Raw genomic sequence first — 17,669 nt, 5'->3', positions numbered from 1 at the left:
TGTTTGACAAGTGAAGCAAAAATTATAACACTGTCTGATGTGGTTCTAAATGTATGTAGAGAAAACACCGAAGGAAATTATACTATAAATGGGGGAGGGTATAAGGGCAAAAAGAGAAGTAAATTTTCGATAATTTATTAGCATTGATAGAATGACAACACCAATAAACTGTGATAAATTGTATGTATATATACATTATCTAAAACAATCATTATAAAAGCTCTACCAAGAAATACACTCAGAAACACTATCAATAATTCAAAAGGGAATTCTAAAAAGTGTTCAAGTAACCTACAGGAAGGCAGGAAAAATGAAAGAGAAATGAAAAATGAAAGAAATAAAAAACAAAAAAAAGATGGAAGACTTAAGCCATGACATATCAATAATTACATTGAATATCAGTGATCTAAATATACTAATTAAAAGACAGATAGTGTTTCTAAAAGGGGATAGTGTTTTAAAAGAGTGGATTAAAAAATATGACCCAACTATACGCTGTCCACACAAAACTCACATTAGGCCTATTTTCTAATTTATAGTTAGGTCATACTTTTTAATTTAATAGCATAGATAGGCTGAAATTAAAAAGACAGAAAGAAATACATCATGAAACATAAACCAAAGGAAAGCTACAGTGGCTATATTACTACCAGATAAAGTAGACTTCAGAATAAAAAAAATTACCAGAGACACTGAGGGCTATTGCATAATGATAAGGGTCAATCCACCAAGAAGACATAGCAATCCTAAACGTGTATGGACCGAACTACAGAACTGCAAAATAAGTGAAGCAAAAACTGATAGAACAGAAAGGAGAAATAGACAAATCAACAATTATGGGAGACTTCAATATCCCTCTCTCAACAATTGCTAGAGCAACTAGACAAGAAATCAGCAAAGATACAGAGGAATTCAACAAAGAACGTTAACCAACAGGAGCTAATGACACTTTTAGAACATTCCATCCAACAAGAGAATATACATTTTTTTCCAAGTGCCTATGAAACATATACCAAGATAGACCATATACTAGGCCAGAAAACCCCCACAAATTTAAAACACCTGAAATCATAAAGTATATTCTCTGAACACAGTGGAATCAAACTAGAAATCAATAACAAAAAGAGAAAAAGCTCCAAACACTTGGAAACTAAACAAGGTATTTCTGAATAATCAATGAGCCAAAAAGGAAGTTCCAAGAAAAAAAAATTTTTTTAGTACATTAAAGAATAAAAATTAAAATACAATATATCAGGGACTTCCCTGGTGGTGCAGTGGTTAAGAATCCGCCTGCCAATGCAGGGAACACGGGTTCAAGCCCTCGTCTGGGAAGATCCCACATGCCGCAGAGCAACTAAGCCCATGCACCACAACTACTGAGCTTGTGCTCTAGAACCCACGAGCCACAACTACTGAGCCCGCATGCCACAACTAGTGAAGCCCATGTGCCTAGAGCCTGTGCTCTGCAACAAGAGAAGCCACCACAATGAGAAGCCCACGCACTACAACAAAGAGTAGCCCCTGCTCCCCGCAACTAGAGAAAGCCTGTGCACAGCAACGAAGACCCAATGCAGCCAAAAATAAATAAATAAATGTTTTTAAAAATTATTTAAAAAAATACAATATATCAAAATTTGCAGAGCACAGTTAAAGCAGTACTGAGAGGGAAATTTATAGCATTAAATGTCTGCATTAGAAAAGAAGAAGTCTCAAGTCAGTAAGCTAAGCTCCCCACCTCAACAACCTAGAAAAAGAGGAGCAAAATAAACCTAAAGCAAGCAGAAGGAAATAACAGAGAGGAAAAAAAATTTAAAAATCAATGAAATTGAAAATAGGAAATAGAGAAAAATCAATGAATTAAAAAGCTGACTCTTTGGTAAGATCAATAAAAGAGCAACAAAACTGTCAAGTTCCTAGCAGTACTGACAAAGAGAAAAATAGAGAAGACACAAATATCAGAAATGAACAGGGAATAAACCTGACCTACAGACATCAAAAGAATAAGGAAATACTATGAACTCCACATGCACAAATTTGACAATTTAGATGAAATTTCCTCTAAAATCACAAACTAACCCAACTCATCCAATGTGAAATAAATAATTTTAATAGCTGTGTAACTATTTAAAAATTGAATTTATAATTTTAAATCTCCCAAAAAAGAAATCTCCAGGCCCAGATAGTTTCATGGAGAATTCTACCAAATGTATAAAGATGAAATAACACCAATTCTGCACAATCTCTTCCGAGAAGAGAAGGGAATGCTTCCCAATGCATTTTATGAAGCTAGTATTACCTCTGATACAAATACCAGACAAAGACAGTACAAAAAGAGAAAACAGCTGAACAACATCCCTCACAAATATAGACACGAGAATCCTTAACAAATTATTAGCAAATAAAAGTCAGAAATATATAAAATGAATTATACACCAAGACCAAGTATGGTCTACTCCAAGGATGAAAGACATTAAAATATCTGAAAAGCAATCATTGTAACCCATCATATTAACAAGCTATTATTTTATATAACTACACGAATCTATAATTATCTTAAAATAAAAAGGATTAATTTGAAAAAAAAGAAAGAAAGAGCCTGTTCCCAGGAAGCAAATAGAAGATACAGGTCTACCTACTACAGTGGTTTTTACCTAGAGATTTTATTAAAGGTAAATTCCATAGGCCCACTTCAGACATGAGTCTAAGAAGATTAATTCTGCAAGGTTCTCAGTGATTCTGACAATTAGCCAAGTGTGGGAACTACAAGAGCTAGAACATAAATAACGACAATAAAAGGGTCATAATGGGGATGGAAGCCAGGAGAAAAGACCTCACCACACTAAGAAATGAAAGAAGGAGCTCACGGGATGGGGAGCAAGTCAAGAGTATTCCAAGAGGCGGGTATGCGGAGCAGAAAGGCAAATGTGAGCAGAACACTGACCCAGACACAGATTAGGTTCAAGAAACACCAAATAACTGCAGTTGGTCCTAGAAGATAATTCGTTTTGCTCTACACTTTTCTCCATATAACACACTATCTACGTGACTGGTACATCTACGTTACGTCCCCCATTATGATGAAGCTCCACAAGGGCCATTCTTTTTGTCTATTTACTCACTGCTGCATCCCCAGGTCTAGAACAGTGGCTGACATACAGTAGATGGTCAATAAATATTTGTCAAATGAGTCAGTGAATGAATGAATAATAGAAAAAAGAGAAGAAAAGACTAGAGAGGTAGGTTGGGGGCAAAGCAACAACAACAAAGACAACCCCCAAATAACGGGCTATGAAGCTTGGCCTTAATTAGAGCCTTAGATTAAATGGTAGGAGTGTATACACTGGATCCCAGGAGTAGGTCTATTCAATTCTATCGTATGTCCTAAACCTCTTTTAAAGCTCCATGACTTTAAGTGCCTCTTTTATATATTAGGCACCTGCCAGGCACTGTACATACATAATCTTTATTCTTCACCACCCTCTGAGATATAAAAGAGATCAGTGACTTGCCCAGGTCCCTTGGCTGGGAAAATGTGCAGTCCGGATTTGACCCCAGATCTACCCAACTCTAAAAGAACTTACTGTTCAACTGCATCAATACCGCCTAGTATATAATAAGGTTCATTACTAATATTTATTTCACAAGTCTAAGTGCAGAGTACTCTTTCCAAAGAATGATATGAAAAAAATGGAGATTTATCAATAACTCATGAAAAGTCAAGTACCTTGGTTGATGCCTGGTCATACTGTGCAGTTGTTCTCACCAGTTCATCCCTGCTTTTGTTCAAAACTTTCTCTTTTTCGTTTAATTCCACTTTTGCTTTCTCCACTTGGAGTTGGAGTTCTTGAAGCTTGTTCACTTGGCCTTTCATTTCTCTTTCTTGTCCTTGCAGACGTAGTTCCAACTCACTAATCTTGCTCCTTAGCTCTTAAATCACAAACAAAACCCACACTTCAATTAACATATATTTTTCACAAAGACATTTACAACTAAACTCAGAATGTATCAACGTTACTCTGCTCTGAAATCTTTGGTGAGTCAAACATAAATCAATTCACATTAAACAAAGAAGCTACTTTAATTGGATTTAATTTCAATGTTTAGTCTTTATTGTTATTTGTATTCAAAAACCCTACAGAAAGCAGGAGAAACAAATTTTCGTAAGTTTTCACAGAGAAACTTGGGGGGGCAGAAATGTTTTTCTAAAATCGTGAATAGTATCTTATCGAGACTGCAAAAAGTGTACCACATATAACAGCCTGCACTAAAATTACCACTTGGTTTCATACACCCACAACCTAATATATTTTTTATACCCATATCAATGCAAATGAGTGCTAAGCAGTGAAAAATTCACCCTCCCACATTCTCTAGTAGCTTGTCCTCCAGTAAAGAGCAAGACAGTGTGAACCTCCTCTATTGCCAAAATTAACAACAATGTTTTTTTTCATTTTTTTCCCCACATATACACAATATTGGTTCCAATGGCACTGGCCATGGGACAGGTCTCACCAGTGCACACAGATGGTGATTTTCAATCTACCATAGCACTGGAAATTATCACAGTCTGCAGACTAGATTCCAGAACACCACCTGGCACCCTTGGCTGTCAGCAGCAGCGTGGTGCAGCAGCCAAGGTTACAGGTTTCTCCCATACACACAACCTGGCAGCACACAGCAAAGCTCTCCTACAGACACATGCCACACCTCTGGCCAAAACTGGCTTGTTTCATGGGCCACAAAAGGAGCCAGGGGAGAGCTGTGGGGAGTGTCAACTGTAACCCACCTACTTGCCCCGCTCTGGAAAGTCAAAGCCACTCACCCTACTTTTCAAGTCTTCATGGCACCAGCTTTATAGTACAAATAAAGGTACCTTTCCAAATGGTGATATCTTTTCTCATTATCCCAAAGACAGTATTTCACATCACCAGGCTGGGATGTTGATCACTGATGGGTCTAACAAAACACATGAGCACTTTCTAGGGCTAAAAATGTCTAGAAATTTCTAGACTTCTAAAATTATCTCAGGAAAATTTAATTTAGCTCAAGAAGTTACCTTGATTCTGGGCTTTGAATTGATCCAAAAGATGAGAATTGCTAGAATTATCACAGAAACTGCTATTAGCATCTCTATTCCCTATTTGCAAAGTTGATCTACTCAGAGTCACTTCTTGTTCCCCAGAAAAACTAGATGCAGAGAAATCCCTCCTAATTGGAGTTTTTAGAGCACTGGATGAAAGACGACTTGGGGTCTTTTCTTGTTGCCATGAGAACACAGATGATGAAGCCTGATGTCGGGCAATGTCCCGGTGGTTCATGGTGCTTTGGGGAGTAGCCTGGCTTGCTTTCTGTAAAAACAGAAACTCTTTAGAGCCCTTTAGAAGTCAAAATATTTAAGACTATGTAGTAGACTCATAGACATAAAAAAGCAAACTTATGGTTACCAAAGGGGAAAGCAGCGGGGGTGGGAGGGCGGGTAAATGAGGCGTTTGGGATTAGCAGATACAAACTACTACATATAATATAGATAAACAACAAGGTCTTACACACAGGGGACTACATTCAATGTTTTGCAATAAATTATAATGGAAAAGAATATGAAAAAGTATATATGTATATATAATGTATATAACTGAATCACCTTGCTATATATACCTGAAACTAATACAACATTGGAAATCAGCAATACTGCAATAAAAAAAAAAAGATTATGTACTTATTTTCAAATAGAACATAAAGCCATGCCAAGAAGGTAGTAACACTTCCACTGTGTACCAAGAAAGAACATTCATCAAGTCAAGGGGACCACTGGGTCCCAATAACCAGTGAGGAAATGTTCTAATGGTCAGACTTGGCACTGAAGGGTGAAATCAGTACCATCTGAGGCCCAATCTATTTTAAATGGGCTCAGTTTTTGTATTTATTCTGCATCCCTCATATACTTCATAAAAACACATGTGAGTACTCACTGCCATTTTGAATTCTGAAATTTGATTTTACTTTGCCCCTCCTTGGTCACCTCCCCCTGTAGCTTTGCACACTGAGACTCAAAATTCAATACTAACCTAAAGAACTCTTTCAAGAATCTCACATTCCACCATAACACTCTCCCCCCAAAAATGTCGTATGAGGTATTTTGTATCATATAATACACATTTGTGGATTTTCTGCTGTTTTGAATTCTTCTTTTTGTTCTTCTCTCTGCCTGCATTCTGAAAACTATCAAGGTGTGGCTATAGAAGCTGAGTTAATTTTGTTTGTTTGTTTGTTGTTGGTACGCGGGCCTCTCACTGTTGTGGCCTCTCCCGTTGCGGAGCACAGGCTCCGGACGCACAGGCTCACCGGCCATGGCTCACCGGCCCAGCCGCTCCGCGGCATGTGGGATCTTCCTGCACCGGGGCACGAACCCGTGTCCCCTGCATCGGCAGGCGGACTCCCAACCACTGCGCCACCAGGGAAGCCCAAGTTAAATTTTTGATAGCAAGGGCTTTTCTTGCCACAGGGAAAGGTTTAAGGCTTCTGGAGACGCATAGTCCTCCACAAAATAACTCTGGGAACAGATGTCAGGGCCAGAATTGATACCAATGACTGAACTGGATAACAAAGCACGTATTTCCAAGTCAGACCAGAGAATTATTGTTTAATTTTATTCATCTTGTAAGCAATGCCTTTGCTACATATCAAAACCCTGGTGATCTCAAAACAAGGGTTAAAGACGTAAAAAGAATTTAAATTGTTAAAGCTCTAACAGGTATTTTTTTGATCCTCAGTATTTAAGGCATCTACATATAAATTCAGCCTTAAACTGTTTGCTAAGTTGTGCCATCTCACCAAGTTCATATGTTTAGAATTGTGCCATTAAGTGCCAAACTGGAATTTTTTAAAAAACAAATAACAGCGGGCTTCCCTGGCGGCGCAGTGGTTGAGAGTCCGCCTGCCGATGCAGGGGACACGGGTTCGTGCCCCGGTCCGGGAAGATCCCACATGCCGCGGAGCGGTTGGGCCCGTGAGCCATGGACGCTGAGCCTGCGCGTCCGGAGCCTATGCTCCGCAACGGGAGAGGCCACAACAGTGAGAGGCCAGTGTACCGCAAAAAAAAATAATAAAATAAATAAATAACATCGTGCACAGAAATGGGAAAGGTATATTCTATAGACACCAGGTATTTTCTGGGTCAGTCCTGAAACTAAAAGCTGGGGTTTCCAAAATACGCATTTTGTTTATTTTATTGATGTTAAACAAATCTTTTCACCCACCTCTCTCTGCTTTTTTTACCCCTATCAAAATGTAATTTAAAACACTTGTCAGCAACTTAGTTAAAAGAACTGGGGAGATTACGTTGATAACATTCTCACCTGAAATAAACAGTTCATTAATAATGACCCCCAAACCTCACGTCCCTGGTAGCAATCACCACATTCCATCAGAAGGCCTGAACAGGAAGCAATCGCCTCCAGGTTCCAAAGCTAGTGAGTGTCAGTTATGACTCTGGTCCCACCCTCTTGAAACTTCTTCTTTATCATTAGATCTTAACAGAGAAATAATTACATGACCACAGTTTCCATGGAATTTGGTGAACATTTAATATTTAGGGATAAAGTCATCTCCCCAATCTATTTTACTCTACTCTTACCTATTTTAAAATTTAAAAATACCATAACCAATGAGCCAGGAACTTTATTTTCTCAGTGTAATAAAAATGTGCCAGCCCTATGTGAAGCAGATTTTTCTCTATCCTTGTTGCATCCTATATCAAAGTACTTCTTCAACTGCATACTCTATTAAAAGGCCCATAATTAATTTACCTTTGCCTGCAAGGCTTTCACCTCTGCCTCTAATCTTTTTCGTTCTTCAACTTCTTTATTATATTTTTCTTTTAGATCTTCATATTTGGAACCTAAACACAGACATTGAGATACAGTTTTACTTCGATCACTGATTTTGCAAAGAATCATTATGATAGATCGCCTAGAAATGAGTATCTTAGTACATCAGATAGAAAGAATATTTTGGTTAAGGCAATGGATACTGATCAAATTACTCAAATATCAAAATACATGGAAACATAGGTGTTTTAAATATTCCAAAACTGAATTATGTTTTAAAATACCATAGGATAAAGTGAAAAGTTTAAAGGCTTACTGATGGCTCAACATAGTTCAACAGATACACAAATGTATATGTAACTAATGGCTGCTTTTTTTTTAATGCTAAAATTAGAAGTTGAATTCAAAGTTGAATGAATTCATTTCTTTGGCAGAATTAAAATCTCAATAAAAGAGCTATTTATACAAAGGGAAAATATCCTTACCGCTATAATACTGGCTTGGTGTGAGTGGAGTTGCAAAAATTTTTTGTGGTGTAGTGCATGGACTCATAGAGACATCTGCAGACTGTGCAGCTTGTTGGCTTCTTTCAAGTTCAGATTTACACCTATGAGAAAAGGACCCGAGAGGATGGCAAATCAGAGCAACAGCTGTAGAATACCAACACCATACGTTCTCAGAAAGCGATAAACTTACAAAAAACCCAACCCTCTAAGAATTCTTACCACTTCATTTATCCAACAGACGTTTAATAAGAACTAATTTATGAGACAGTCCTTTGTCTTCAAAGGAACTCAGTCTAGTTAGGAAAACAGAACTATAGACCAGTAATTACAACGTGATAAAGACGATAATGAAGATCTGTAATAACCACCACAGTAGCAAAGAAGAGTTGAGAGGGTTGGGACACATTCCAATGAAATTTTATATTCTAGGCCAAAGAAAGACACAGTGCTACAAAATACCAGAATTTCAGAAACACAGGAGGAAATTGGAGCACGGGCTCAAATCATAAAACCGGATGGCATTACTTATAATATTGTCATTATAAAAACAGAGATTTGGGGCTTCCCTGGTGGCGCAATGGTTGAGAGTCCACCTGCCGATGCAGGGGACACGGGTTCATGCCCCAGTCTGGGAAGATCCCACATGCTGCAAAGCGGCTGGGCCCGTGAGCCATGGCCGCTGAGCCTGCGCATCCGGAGCCTGTGCTCCGCAACGGGAGAGGCCACAACACTGAGAGGCCCGCGTACCGCAAAAAAACCAAAAACAAACGGATTTGATATACATATCACGTCTTTTGTGATATTTTTAAAACACATTTTAAAAATCAAGTTAACGTAATGCATCTAGAAAAGATACTGGCAGGAAACAGATCCAAAGAACTGGAGAAAGTGAGCTATATACAGTCGTCCTTGGGATCTGTGGGTTGTTGGTCCCAGGACACCTGCAGATAACAAAATCCAGGGATGCTCAAGTCCCTTATATAAAACAGCAGTCGTACACTCAGCCCTCCATATCTGTGGGTGCAGAACCTGTGGATACGAGGGCCGACTGTATTGTATATGTGTACAGAGTATCCCTACCATTTCAGTTGTAACACCCTTCAGAAGCAAACCTAAGAGAGGACTCAATTCCTGCAAGTCTCCAATGTCTCTGAGTTTAACTTAACACAAGAAATAAAATGAATACCCTAGTAGAATGGCTAATGATGTGCACCATTCTCTTTGCCAAGGACACATTACTCAAAGCAGGGAGTGAAGAAAGTAGTGAAGAAAGTGCCTCAGTGCCCTAGCTCTGCCTGCTCCAAATTCAATCCGGGAAGGAAGAAGCAATGTATGAGCTGAAAATGGCTGCTCAGCAAATCAAATTGTCACATTCGAATTTATAACAGGTAAGAGTCCTCCAACAGAAATGTTGTATTAGCATGAAAAAAGTAACAAGAAATAAATGAATTTAATCTTAATATTTAACTCAATATTTTCCATATTGTAATTTCAACTTATAATCATTACAAAAATCATTAATAAGATATTTTACATGTTTTTGTACTAAATCTTCAGAATTTGGACTGGGTTGTGTCCTTCCAGCACAACTCAATTGACACTAGCCACATTTCAAGTGTTCAACAGCCACATGTAACCAGTGGCTACCATATTGGACACTGCAGGTCTATAGACTTCCAAAGGTGTAAAAAGGTTGGTAAAACTCCAGAGATGAATTTTGAAGAACTTTGCAAAACTGATGTTTCTTTGCCCTCTCAAATTCACATCTTTTCAGTAAAAAAAAAAAAAAAAAGTTTATTAATTTTAACTATTAAATAAAAGTATACCCTATTATTTTTATAAACCTTTGTATCTCCTGTCTCCTAGGGAGAGAAAAAACACAAATCACCACACCACCAAAACAAAACAAAAAAACATAAAATTAAGCTGTTTTCTCCTAGGTCTAATTTAACTATATGAGATTGCTAATATTCACCAGTTTTTATTTGTTTGTTTTTGTTTGTTCATTTTTTGTCTTGTTTTAAAAAATAATTTATTGAGGTGAAATTCACGTAACATAAAATTAACCAGATTAAGTGAACAATGCAGTGGCATTAATTACACTCACAGTGTTGTACAACTACCATCTCTATCTACTTAAAAGCCATTTCTATCATTCCATAGTAAAGCTCTTTAACCATTAAGGAATTTCTCCCCAGTGCCATCTTCCCCCAGTCCCTGACAACAACCAGTCTGTGTTCTGTGTCTATTATTCACCAGTTTTTGACCAACATTTCAAATGTTCAACCTAACTCGTTCAAGATGTACCTGAAATCGGTGGCCATTGATGGAAAAAATAAGTTCCTGCCCTGTACCTGAAGGTTACCAGTGAAAAATTTTAAACTACACTCGGGGCTTCCCTGGTGGTGCAGTGGTTAAGAATCCGCCTGCCAATACAGGGGACACGGGTTCGAGCCCTGGCCCGGGAAGATCATACACGTTGTGGAGCAACTAAGCCCGTGTGCCACAACTACTGAGCCTGTGCTTTAGAGCCTGCGAGCCACAACTACTGAAGCCCACGTGCCACAACTACTGAAGCCTGCGTGCCTAGAGCTCGTGCTCTGCAAAAAGAAGCCATGATAATGAGAAGCCTGCGCACCGCAACAAAGACCCAATACTGCCCCAAAAATTAAATAATTAAAACTATACTCAATAGTTATTGTAATCTATAGGTCTTATACCCTTAACAATTTTTATACTATAGAAGAGTATACTCAATAGTTTTTATAGTCTAAAGTCTATACAGTTTGTAAACTTTTATAAACATCTATATCTATCAACATCATAGATAATAAAAATATTTTTAAACTAAATGTGCTATGAGGGTATCCTAATCCCATGATGACGATAATAACTAACAACTGATAATATTAATGCTAACATTTAACCATTGCTACATGTCAGATACAACCATGAACTATATCTGCAGGCACTGCTACCAAATGGCACTTTTCAATGAAATAGGGAAATGTATACAAAAGCATTTTTTCTCAAATGTTAAAAAATACTAACATTTCTGTCTAAATTAAATTATTAAAACCAATTAATAAAGTAAATTATTAAAACCAATATTTCTAATATTGGCAGCCAAAATGTTCTTTTCAAAGAAATGATTATTCTAGCATACTGAAGTGAGCTTCCTACTTCCCGAGCACCTGCTTTCCAAAACAAATGCCTCTCTTTCATTCATTCATTCAACAAATATTTGAGGACCTACAATTGCCAGGTGCTAGGAATAGTGATGAACACAGACCAGGATAGAGTTTAGGAAAACAAAGAACTCAACAAGACAGAAATTTATTTATCATTCTAACATGGCAAATTATAGATAGCCACCTTCCCACACGGATAGGAAACAAAATTAGAAAAAGATTTCTGTGCACTTAAATTATCAGCTTCACCAAAAGACAAGCATATAGTTGTCCCTAACAATCTACCTGCAGAAGATTGGTTCTAGGACCCCCTTGAATACTAAAATGTGCAAATGCTCAACTCTCATATAAAATCACATAGGTAGTATTTACGTATAACCTATGTATGTCCTCCTGTATACTTTAAATCATCTCTAGGTTACTTATAATACCTAATACGATGTATATGCTATGTAAATAGTTGCCTGCACGCAGCAAACTTAAGTTTTGCTTTTGGAACTCTCTGGAATTTTTTTCAAATATTTTTGACCCTTGGTTGGTTGAATCTGTGGATGCAGAACTCATGGATATGGAGGGCAAACTGTAATTTTTAAACGTTTTAACTTTCAAAAGTATGTTTCCTTTGTAGATAGAATTAAGATTATTGCAGCTATGCCAGGAAAAAAAATTCCTGGCATCAAAATATTTATTAATTACAAATGGAAAAACAGTAACTTTATAATGCAGAAACCCAGATAAACACCCTAACAAGCGATCGGTTTAAAAGTCAAATTAAATCATGTACACTCTGATATGATGCACGTCACTACTATACACGTCACTATAAAGGTGTGTCACTACCTCCGTGGTATTCTTACCAAAAATTCATAACCTCAATCTGACCCAGTGATTCTCCATCCGGGATGAATTTGCCCTCCCAAAGGACATTTGGCAACGCCTGGCAACATTTTTGACTGTCAAAATTTGGAGGTGGTGTAAGTGCTACTGGCATCTAGTGGGTAGAGGCCAGGAATTCTAAGTATCCTACAATGCAGCCTACAGGGCAGCCTTCCACAACAAAGAATAATCCAGTCCAAAATGTCAATTCTGCCATTGTTGAAAAACAGCAGACGAACCCAAATTGAGGACTATTCTACAATAAAGGAGACTAGTGCTCTTTAAAAATGTCAAGGTCACAAAAGACAAGAAACCATCAGAGCTTAGAAAAAAAAGTAACTAAGACCCAGCGCAGCCAAATAAATACTAAAAAAAAAAAAAGTAAGAAAACATCAACTAAATGCAGTGTGGAATCCTGGATCAGATCCTGGAACACAAAAAGGCCATTACTGGAAAAATGAGTGAAATTCCAATAAAGTCTGTAGTTTAGTTAATAGTATTGAATTAATGTTTATTTCTGATTTGGTCATTGTACTCTGGTTATGTAAGATGTTAACAACTGTTTCTGGAAGTCTAAAGTTATTTCAAAACAAAATTTTTTCTTAAAATTTTTGGGTGTATATTCATGGAATTAACAATAGGGCAATTTGCTAAAGTCTTTTTTGCTTTTAGTGTTTATCACTCCTTGTTATTTTGACAAAATTCCACTACTAGAACAAGAAGATTCCATTTATAAGCCAGCAGTGCTCAAGTCCCATTAAATTTATTTTGAATAATGCCTCTAGTTGTTTGGGGGATTTTTTTTTTAATGGAAAAGTAGTAATAAGCACCTTTTTTCTATTGCCTAAATATGGAATTGATATTGGTGAATTGATTATGTAATACTTAAGATGGAAGATGGGTCTCTTGGATGGGGACCTCAGTAGGAAAGTCTTCTAGACTTCACTTCCCTCCTCTCCAGCTGAGATTCCATGGCACCCAACTTCAATCACTCTCTTCCAATATCCTCAATTATTCCACTGTCTTCTATCCCATCACCCTCGCCCAAAAACCCTAAATCGATCCTCCTGTATACCTTCTCAGCATTTATATGCTAAAGAAAGGAAAAAAAAAAAACTCATTAAACGCTATAGATTGGTCCCACTATAAATTCCTGGCCTCCAATCTCAACTGAGCCCTCAGTGCTCCTCAGTCCTTTTGAAGTTCCCTAGTTCTCTGATTCTCTACAACAGCTTTTCCACACAGAGAAAACAGAAGCCATCAATATAAGCCATGCTTTAACTTCCCTCCATTTTTTCAGTAACCACTGTTGATAGTTTTGGTATTATTTATTATTGCATTCCCTAGTAACAAACACAGTGCCTGGCACATGAAGCAGCTTAATAAACATATACTGAATAAGTAAATGAATAAGCTAGCAACCATTTAATGAATTTATATAGTACTGAGCCATGCAACAATAGGACTGAAGCATATAAGAAAAGAATTAATCTTCCTCAAATCATTGTTCATTCCACTGGAAAGAAAAAAATGTCAATGTGTAATAATTACACCATAAAAGGAAAAGATAGCTGCATCTGATGAATATATACAAAGACATCTATAATAAATACAATTCCCAAAAAAGTTACCTTTTAAGTTCCTGTTCCAGTTTTTCTATTTGCTTTTTGCTTGTGTTCAGTTGTCCTTCTTGGAAATTCACTTGTGACTCCTTGACTTGAAGTTCGTGAGAAATCTTCTGCTTAGTCTTCTCCAGATTTTCACATATTTCCATCAAGCTTTGGTTCTCCCTTTTCAGGTTTGCACCCTCAGCTTTTTCATTCTCAACCTAATGCAGATTATTCAAAAGGAACTAGGTCTCTTACTCATGAATTTACCAAATAGTATCTGTTAATCTAACACTGATGACTAATTTTCTGAGATATGGTTGAAAAAATACAGAAGTCAGTGCTTGATGTACACCGAAATTTTAGATGATCTCACTTTGAAGCCTATTGATAGAAAAGTTTTGCAAAGTCATGTATTACAGTCCTTGGTTAGGGCTACACAAACCCATCCTAGAAAGAGAGGCTTTAATAGGCTTTCAAGAATTAAAAAATCAAAAATAAATCTTATAAACCCTCCCTTAGCTATTCATTTTCAAGTTCAGCTGCTAAAGCCAGTTACTGTAAGAAACTGAAAAATTCTCCCACTAGCAAAAACATTTTAGGAGCAGTAGTTGTATTACTATGGGTTGGCTAATGCAAAGATACGAAAGAAGTACTATTTAAGTTTCCATTTACTAGTCCTGGAGAGAGGTGGGAATACCAAGGTGAAAAGCTCACTCTCAGAAAGTCCAAATAGTGGACTTTAAATAGATATCCAAATAGTGATATCTATTTGGACTGCAAAGTGCTCTAATATTGATCCCAGATTCGGAGCCAGAGATTTTCGGCCATTTTAGTGCAGAATGCAAAAGCAATGCCCAATTCTTGGTCCTAAACAGAAGTGAAAATGGAACTCAGCAGCCCTACACATTAGCAGGTAAGCAGAAATGAAAACAAAGAACGGAGAAAATGAGGTAATTAAAATAAAAATGACTCAAGAGGGGAGGGGACTTCCCCTGTGGTCCAGCGGTTAAGACTCAGCTTGAGCTTCCACTGCAGGGGGCGCGGTCCCATCCCTGGTCGGTGAACTAAGATCCCACATGCCACGTGGTGTGGCCAAAAAAAAAAAAAAGATTCAATAAAGGAGAGGAGGGGGGATTACCACCTGAAGATGGCAAAATCATTTTTCTCTAAATTGAAAAGACCAAGACAAAACCATTCATCCAAATAATGAGAGAACAGTTTTAAATACCAGCATTTCAGTGATACCTTCTGTTTTTGCTTCTGCAACGCAGCCTCCAGAGTTTCAAGTTGAAACTGCCTTTGCTGCCTTTCTTTCTTCAGTTTGTCGAGCTGTCCTTCAAGCTCTTGAATTTTCTGAAGAGCTCTTGTAGGCAGGCCTTCCTTCCATTCTTCCAAAGCCCAGCTCATTTTGCTCTCCTTTATTAGTCAAACATTTATAAATAAACTGAAAAGAATAAACAACCTGTTGGTCTTACTATAGTAAAAAGAAACTTACTGTCTCAGAGACTAACTAATCTACATAACCACCTCTAAGAATCAAGTTTCAAAACTTCATGTTTCAAAAGATAACAAAGTATAACATCCATCTTCTCCACCCTCTGCAAGGTGACTACTAATAACTGACTGTGAAGTGTCAATAGTACACAGTATGCTTGTTTGGCTTCCCCTTGCTTTCTGGTTTTCTTATATCTCATTTTTGACTCTTATATGGCTACCTGCTTTCTACCACTCAGTTTGTTTTCATTGTACAAGACATGAATATTTTGCTATAAGGTTTCTGGTGAAATAGGTCTTACAGGACAAATAAAATGCATGATAAGTTACTTTGCAAATGCTCTTCTTTCCTCTCTTCATGTCATTAATTCCCACTCATACTCTGTCCCTCTTCCTCCAGGAAGCCTTCCCTGAGGACAACCATCATAATCTGGTCATATCTCCCCATCAAAGTCTCTCATGGCACAGGTACCTCCTTTTCCTCCCAAGAGGTTATCATTTGTTGAGTCAATGCATGCACGAACAAAGGGTGAATGCCATACTAGCACTAGAATCACTGCAAAATGCAGTAAAGTCATTCTCCAGACAGACCCTGACCATGAATCAGGTATATAGCCTTAGTGATTCAAATCCCTGCTCAGCAACCTACAAGATGCGTGACCTTGGGCATGTTATTTAACACCTCTGTGCCTTGGTTTCCTCATTTGTAAAATGGGAATAATAATGGTGGTGGTTCCCTAAAGCTTTAGAACAGTATCTCCTGGTAAGCTTTCCATACATATTAGCGATTGTATTAGTCACTGAAAACGCTTTTTCATTTGTATACTGATGCCTGTGGCGCCAAGATAGAAATGGCCTACCTCTTTCTCAGGCATATCTTAGAAAATTTAAATCAGCTGGGAGACAAGTATGGCAATTATTCTTTATTCATTAGCCTTTAGAACTCAAATGAAAGAAAAAGCATTCATTTTCCACTTCCTTTAGCAACAGGATGAGAATCTGTTTTTTACTAAATGAAGTCCACAACCATTTTTAGCGTTTTGTTTCAGTCGACTTTATCAATGACATTTTTTATCAGATTAATAAATAGTTGATGAAAGTACTAAGTATAATAAAACTTTTTCCAAATATTAAAAGAGAAGGAAGGGTCTCGGAAAACACATACTTTAGTATCAAGCCTTGGAGAGCTGTTTTCTCTGCCATTCTCACCTCCCACCCCACCCTTTTAGTTCTTTGAACACAACATCTTAAACTCCATTCCCATTTACCCAAAAACTACTTAAAGGAGTCTCATGCCACTCCACCAACAAAGGACAATTTACACTGCCCCAACAGGCTACTCCTTCTATTCCAAACTAGCTTGCTCATTCAGGGGTTCACGGGTGGGTATAGCATACCTCAGAGGCACACAACTACAACTCCTAAACAATTCTGCCAGCTACTGAAATCATGACATCCGTACACCACAGCGAACAAAATATTAAAAGGAGCAATTTAAAAAGATGATAGAGATGATGGAAATAAACAGAAGGAAGACTGGCAAGTTAAATGCTTTTCCATTTCCAAAGTCTAAGACACAGCAACAAATAAATGGTTACAGCAATCACCAGACCCAAGCTAATTTTGATTAGAGGGAACTTTGACAGATTAAGGCATCAACCATTCAACAATCTCTATGGAGCCACTGGGAGAAAAGGACAAAAAATGCAATCCTCAAAGATGTGAGGGGCAAAGGGATGGAAGTGGGGGGCAGGGGTGGGTGATGTAGAAAAGCCCTGGATATCGAGGTTCCTGCAAAAAAGATCTGCAGGACTATCCTCCTTCCAGAAAATGCTGTTTCTGTCTTAACCGTGGGGAGGACACTCTCCATGCCCGAATCACTCAACCCCAGAAAGTGCCCGAGGAAGCTCTTTTGTGACCTTGTGACTCGCCCACCCCCGGCACGGCAGGCCCGTTTTGCGCTTTCCCTTTATCAGAATTCCCCATCTCCACCAAGAAACCCAAGTTCCCGCCTAAAGTGCCACCGCGGAGCCTGTGAATGAAAACTCTGCCTGCTCGTCTAGACCAGGCTCAAAGTCATTTATTTCTGAGTCCTCATCCCATAGCGGAGCCAGGAACACAGGCGCAGCCAAATGAACGTGGAAGGCGTGAGAGAAATGCTCTCGC

General features: G+C 38.0%; 1 protein-coding gene across 1 annotated transcript in view; it reads right to left on the bottom strand.

The window, feature by feature from the left end:
* The window catches only part of CENPF (centromere protein F), a 57,849-nt gene extending 42,433 nt beyond the window's left edge, over positions 1-15,416 (bottom strand). Inside the window, exons 1-6 of the mRNA XM_030873009.2 lie at positions 15,255-15,416; positions 14,031-14,227; positions 8,312-8,433; positions 7,806-7,897; positions 5,057-5,348; positions 3,725-3,927 (exon numbers count right to left, since the gene is read on the bottom strand). Coding sequence (XP_030728869.1) covers positions 3,725-3,927; positions 5,057-5,348; positions 7,806-7,897; positions 8,312-8,433; positions 14,031-14,227; positions 15,255-15,416 — 1,068 coding nt within the window. The remainder of the gene's footprint in view (positions 1-3,724; positions 3,928-5,056; positions 5,349-7,805; positions 7,898-8,311; positions 8,434-14,030; positions 14,228-15,254) is intronic.
* Between the last annotated feature and the right edge of the window lie 2,253 nt (positions 15,417-17,669).

The sequence above is a fragment of the Globicephala melas genome, chromosome 1 (genome assembly GCF_963455315.2).
Source record: "Globicephala melas chromosome 1, mGloMel1.2, whole genome shotgun sequence".
Taxonomy (NCBI): domain Eukaryota; kingdom Metazoa; phylum Chordata; class Mammalia; order Artiodactyla; family Delphinidae; genus Globicephala; species Globicephala melas.
Note: the sequence above shows the minus strand (reverse complement) of the source record. Positions and strands in the feature narration are given on the sequence as shown.